The sequence below is a fragment of the Cariama cristata genome, unplaced genomic scaffold (genome assembly GCF_000690535.1).
Source record: "Cariama cristata isolate BGI_N322 unplaced genomic scaffold, ASM69053v1 scaffold7783, whole genome shotgun sequence".
In the NCBI taxonomy this organism is placed as follows: domain Eukaryota; kingdom Metazoa; phylum Chordata; class Aves; order Cariamiformes; family Cariamidae; genus Cariama; species Cariama cristata.
In genome coordinates, this window is record NW_009607733.1 from 1 (window position 1) to 6,769 (window position 6,769).

Below are 6,769 nucleotides of genomic sequence, written 5' to 3' on the forward strand. Positions count from 1 at the left end.
TCCCCCCTCCCCGCCCGTTGCGGCCTCTGTTCCCCTTCCCCACCCCAAGCCTTTCCCCCGCAGCCACCTTGCTTGGTGGCCCCTCGCCTCCCCCGGTACCGTGCACCCCACCACGGCAGGGCCGTGGGTAGTGCCCTGTCCGGCAGGGACTCCCCCGCTGCCATAGAGCGCCCTAATCCGCCTCCAGCTCCTTGGAGATCTCCTTCGGCGAGGACATCTCCTCGGAGACTTCCAAGGGGTTGTTCGCCACGGGGAGACACGGTGGCTGTGGGGTGCTTTGGCTTTGGGGTGGCCTTGGCTGCTGCGTGGGGCAGGGACACCTCGCCACGCTGCCGCCCATCAGCGCTCCCCTTTTAAATTTACCCACCACGGTCCTCTCGTGAGGATCGCTCGACGTTGGGGAGCAGGGCCTGCCTGAACATTATTGTGTATTTGTAAACGATTTGTCTTAAAGTGTATTAAAGATAGAAGTAGAGCAGCATGAAATGACATTACATTTGGCGAAGCACGTTAGCATTCGGGGGATTTAAAATAACTGGTTCTTTTGTAATATGTTTTACTAACAGGGAAGAAATTTGTATATGTTGAGCCATCTAGGAGAGTTAAAGAAATACTTGAAGAAGAGCTTGCTTTTCAGAAAGAAGCATGCCATGTTAAACATCCAGCTGCAGGTAATCCTTCTTATCAACAAATGGCAAGGTTTTGTAAGGGCAAATGGACTATAAATTATTTTGAGGAACTGTGGCAAAATTACTACTTTAAAAAAACAGCCCAGAACATTTATGTAATAGCCTAGGGAACATTTAGAAACAGAAGAATTGCATATAGTCTTTATTACTTTTTTTTTTAAAAATCTGAAATTACAGGACCATAGAGAACATGGATAATTCCATATGGTCTGTCAGTTTAATAAAACAGAAACAAATGCCAAGCGGTAGGGAGGTTTTGTTACCTTTTTCTTTGAAAAAAGTCCTGTAGTTATTAGAATACTTTGTCTCCTTCTGCTGTTCAAAACTGAAGTTGGTGTTAAAAAGAAAGAGTGGAGGTAAGAATGATAAAGGTAAACAAAGGAGAGGAAAACAGTGAAACCAATTAGAAAAACGGTCTGTTTAGGCAGCTTAAAGGTTATGGAGAGACCTGATTACAGTAGACCAATGATGAAATGGAACAAAGTGTTCGGTCTAGCTAAACTATTAAAAGTTCTGAGAACTGGAGGTAAAAATGAGGTAAGATCAGAGTAGAAATAATTAGCGTTTTTTAACAAAAGAGAACTTAATACTGAAACAATTTAACAAAGATCACTTAGATTCACCATTTTTAACACACACTTTAAATATTTTGCACTTAAATTGTTAGCACTGGTCCAAGCTCATTCATTAGTTTTGGTGCAGGAATGTGCCTGAAGCCATGTGACCCATGTAAAACAAAACTTACATCATGCTGGTGCTCTTCTGCAGCCATGAGATCTATTAATCTGATTGTAGAAAATTAATTTTCAGAAGTTTATAATGTTTACAGATAGGTCATCTTATCTGGTTGACTAAAACTTCTTTCTTACTGCCTTTATCAGCCAAGCTGTTGTATTTTATTAGGTACCTCTCTGTGGAGTCCACTGAGTAAAGTTGGTTATTCTACAATTTCCCTCATTAGTTTGTTCTAGTTGTTGGTGTATTAAAAAAAAAAAAAAAAAAGCCCGATTAATAATTCGGATTTGCATGATTCAGCTCCTTGCTTTTCTTGGATAGATAATAATGCCTTGTTTAGTATCCAGGCTTTTCTTCCAGAGAAGCTATATACACATATATTTGGTTTTGGCTCTTTATGTACTCTCATCAATTGTTTTACCTCCTCTTTCACAATGTGAATTCCAAATCTGATCATGGTATTTCGGTATTTGTATCACTAGTAGCCTGTAGAGAGAGAGAATCATTTACTTATTTTAGAGCTAACATTAGCACTAGGACCTTGAACTGTTGGTTGACTGTTACTCCTAAATCCATGATGCTTTTGCTCCACAAGACACAGTTCCCATTCTGTAGCCCCACGTTCTTTTCTGTAGAGTAAAGCTATTCCTTGGTTAAATTAAGGTGCATTTTGTTGGAATAAGCCCACCACTATATCTCCTAATCATTAAATCCTCCACAAATGTAGTAAGGGCATTTTTGCCTTTGTTTCCAAATGTGGAAAATTTGGAAAAAGGTCTGATTTCTCTTATGTGGGATTGAGGCCCAAGTCTAAACTCACTCAAAATGAATTTAAGACAGTTGGATTCACAGACAAAAATGTACATAAGTTACATGATGTAATCAGAGTCCTGTCAGACTCCATTACTCCGATTAGGCTAGTTAGGCAATTACCTTGCACACACCTCCAAATGAATGACTTACGTAGGCTCTGTTTATAGTAAATGGAGAGAAAAAGGCACTTTGAAAATGCAATTCTTCTGACTTGTCCTAGATACCTACCATTGCAAGTGTCGTGCTCTAAAAGTGCTGGTTCTTTTCCCATTGACTGTAAAGGGGTTCTGGACAAGTAGCGGAATTGCAGGTGTTAACACTGGTCTGCTCGATCTGCTCAGGTGTCTGATGTTACTAAGAGCTGAAGATAACTGTATTTCACTGCATCCGTCTGCCAATGGATCAAAATTGTCTGGAATATTTCAGTCTGATCGTATAAATGGATGCTACCATATATGTTCTCATGATTTCTGGGGAGTCCCCCAATGAAATGTATGTTACAAAGGCTTAAAGTACTAAAGATAATATAGAAACACTACAAAAGTATGCATTACAGGAATGTACAATATGGATATATAACAAGCTCAGTATATAAATGGTATGTATAGCATAAAGTTACACACGTAGCATAACAATGCTATGTATAATAAGGTCAAATAGATGCTTGTGTACAGATTATTCAGTACCTAGTTCCTTTTTCATCTGTACGTCTGGGGAATTAGAGATGGTCCCAAAGTGGCCTGGGCTCTGATAAACAACAATTGTCAGGTTGGTTGGTTACTGATTTATACAGTTTAGATTATTAGTAAATTTATTGTTTTACAGAAATTAGATGGTTAGTAAATTGTAACCTTTGCACAAAATAAATTAGCTTTTTTGTTTTGGTGCTGTTGGTTTTGGTTTGGTTTGGGGGGGGGTTTGGTGTTTTTTTTTTTGCGGGGTGGGGTTGTTGTTCTGCTATCTTTTTATGAGAGTATTTGGTGTTCCAATATGACCAATAAATCATGCTGGATGCATCAGTGATATTACTGCTGTTTCTTACATGTTATCGATCAGTTGCATCCTGCTTCAGTTAGGAGCCTAGTAGTCCTAAGTTGTTCTACGGACAGCAGAGACCGTCGTATACCTTTAGCAATCTGAATTGCTCTCTGAAGATGTCAATCTCTTTTCATTAACTGTGGAGGAAGATTATAGTGTTCTGCCTAACTACTTCTGATTACTGTATAGACCAAAGGGACTGTCTTTTAAAAGTTACCTTAATTCTAGAACAAGTTGAAGTAATCAGTTATAATGGTATTATTTTGACAAATTATTAACAGTGGCTCTGGAAGGAATTTGGAGTGTGAAAAAGAATTTCTCCATTGGAAGCCTGAAACCAGTGTCACAGAACAGAAATGGTTTACTTTTACAGCCTCAATTCTACTCAAGGCATGCAGGAATGAAAAGTAAGAGTCAATAATAAGAAACTTTCACTAAAACACCGCATTTTAAAACTGCACGGTAGTATCATTTTATAATTCATAGACATCTCACAGAACTGCAGATTACCTCTATAGTCTTATAGTAATCACCTCTGGGCATCTTTCTGCAGAGCTAACCACCCTCTTCCTTTAGTAAGTAGCCAACAAACTTGAAATCTCTGCATGAGAAACCTGTTTAGGACTGCCCTGTTGAATCACCTTATTTCATATTCTGAAACCTTTTGTAAATGTGTGGGATAATCACTGTTTCCCACTGATAAGTGGTGAGAGTTGGTTTTGTGTACATAGTGACCCTTACTTGCCTTTCTTAACATCCAACCTTAACGAATTCAAATATTTGGAAAAGCCCTCCTCCAACACACCTCCTGAAAAGAGATTGATCTAGGTATCATTTTGGGCACTTCAGCGTTTGCCTGCAATGGTCGGCTGGTGCTCTGGGGCATGTATTTCTTTCTTTACAGTCTGTGGAGTGTGGCTTTTGTGGAGCAGACCTGTTCCTTATGAGCTGGTAGATTTTAGTGTAGTCTTCTCAATGTGCCCACCTTCTCTCCTTCAGTGAAATGTGTTAATTTTGCAGTGGAAGGTGAAAGCTTCCAACCCTAAGGAAGCAGAGTTCATTAGCTTTGTAAGAGGAATATTGTTAGTGCCATGAGCTTGCAGAATATATGAACTCGGTATATTTTGCCATTAAATGAAGATCCTTCCCATGTTCTCGAGGGCCAGTGGTTTAAAAATACAGCTAGCTGCATGACTAGCAGCTCTTCCTATCTTGGTCTTGTGAGTTCTGGAGGTAGTGGCAGCTTAATTACGACAGCAGCATGAATTAAGTTATTGTCAGTATAAGAAGTGTTTAACCCATACAGCCTTCTGCCATGCTGCCTTTACTCTAGAGTTACTACTCATAGGAATATTTTGGTTGTAGAGCAGGCCTAATCTATACCAGGTATTAACTGCAGTCACTTCCAATATGTACTTAAACTAGGAAAATTTTAGCTGCACCATAGAAAATACCACCAAAGAATGCCTCAGAGCTTTGGGATGTTGGCATATTTTTAAAACTCAGGTGCCTGAGGCTTCTAGTGAAGGCACACAGAGCTTTCAAAGATCTGGTCTCCTCCATTTCCTGTTAAGATCAGTGAAGAAAGAACAGCTTTAAAACAAAGTAGTTTATTCAAATTGATTTAGATGCTGGTATTTATGGGATCTGTTGGTTTTCCTTTGGGAATTTAGATGTACCTTCATCAAAATGTACCTTTATCTAGCAGCACTGGTGCTAGAGACAAGGGATGCTCTCCTCACTAGCTATACTGCCTGTTTTGCAGCAGAATAGGCAGGTATCATGAGAGAAAGGGTGGCAGAAAAGATACAAGACAGGAGAAAAACTGGGAGGAATTTAGCTTCAGCTCCTATACTCACCCAACCATTTCCATTCACACACCCTCTTCTGTGTAAGGATCTGGGGAAAAAAATGAGGTGGTAATATACTAATTGGGAGATGGAGTAGGTACAGGCCATGGAAATGGACAAAAAAGAAGAGGCGTTTCTAGAGAGAAGATGAGTTACTGAGTTTAGTGCCAGAAGGAAAGGCACTAGCAAAAGGAAAAGGAAGAAGAGTAGACAAGGGGAATGAAAGAGGAGACAGAACAGAAGGTCAGCAATTCCTGAAGGGAAAACTGGAGAGGGGAGAACACTCCAGCAACGCAGAGATAGAAACTGTAAGAAATGAAGGGAAAAGATATAGAAGAGAGAAAAAGATAAAAATATATATACCCATGTTGCTCAATTTACTGAAGTTAATGCATTTATTTTTGCTTCTCCCTTTTACAGGCTTTCCCTAAAATTGACCAGTGGTTTGGGGGGCTCATGATGTGGTGTCTCATCCAGCCTTAAAGTGGATCTTGTTTTTTTACAGATTGCTGAACTTTAGTGCTATGAAGACCTGAGCCTGTTTTGATGTGTCATATCAAATATCAGAATGTCTAGCTGCCTTTGGAAATGCAGATCCGTATTTCTAAGAATTTGAAAAAAGTTCTGCTTGGATAGGGAGCTATTTCCTCTTTGTTTGTTGTTGGTTTATTCATATTCTCATGCTGCTTTTTAATCTGATGTTGTAGTAGCCAAATCTGATCCATATTTCAGCTAGTGATGAAGATGTCACAATCCAAAGATTACAGAATGTTCGTGCTGACAAAAACATGCTACCGTGAAACTCGGCAATTTCATAGGCTTCTCTGTTGCAAAGTGATTCTAAGTTCCAGCAGAAGATTGTAATTGAAGAGATGCCTTAAAATGCCTTAGGCTGAGTCTGTTCATTAAACTGAGCAGTTCAGAAGCCAAGAATTTGGGATTCGATGTCTAGCCTGATTTAATAAAAGTTTACCATAAATAAGTCTCTCTCTCTCTGTCTCTGTATATGTACGAGTTATCATAGTGTCCAAGAACCACAGAGGCAGCATGGAAGCTGAAATAACCTGTCACTTATCTCTCACTCTTAACCATCATTACACTGAGGTAATACCAAATGATCATTAGTTTGTTTTGTATTATCACACCACTTAGGAAACAAACGTGGATCCTTCTAGGTGCTGTATAAAGCCAGAACAAAAGATAGCTTTGAAAGGTCAGGGATGACTGGAGGAGGTACCAGAGACTGGAGTGACATTTGCAGCTACAGAACAGCTTCAGTGTGCTGGTAGCAGATGAGAGGCTGGAAGCTCTCTCCAGTAAAGCATCTGAGCTGGCTGAGCCTGAACCGTGCAGGAGGAGGTGAAGAGTTGGAGACTCCCTGCTGTGGGAGGTGGAAGCTCCCATTTGCTGCCCCAGCGTGCTCTCTGGGGAGGTTTGTTGGGGGGCTGAGATCTGGGAGGATGTGGAGAGCATGCTGAGTCTCGTCTGGGCCTCAGGCTCCTACTCCCTGCTGCTTTTTCACGTGGTCAGCACCGACACTGCCAGGGAAGACGTGGAGCGTTTCAAGCACGACTGCGTTGCTGTAGGGTGAGTCAAAGGCGTAAGTGCCCAAGTGGTTTCTCCTCAATCCTACTGGTGAGGGGT

General features: G+C 40.6%; 1 protein-coding gene across 1 annotated transcript; it reads left to right on the forward strand.

The window, feature by feature from the left end:
- Window positions 1-566: 566 nt before the first annotated feature.
- LOC104159044 (chromosome unknown open reading frame, human C11orf97) lies at window positions 567-3,682 on the forward strand (the record flags this gene model as incomplete). The annotated part of the gene is made up of 2 exons (XM_009696850.1): window positions 567-671; window positions 3,557-3,682. Coding segments are annotated over 2 exons (231 nt in total), but the record flags the coding sequence as incomplete, so codon positions are not given.
- Window positions 3,683-6,769: the final 3,087 nt, after the last annotated feature.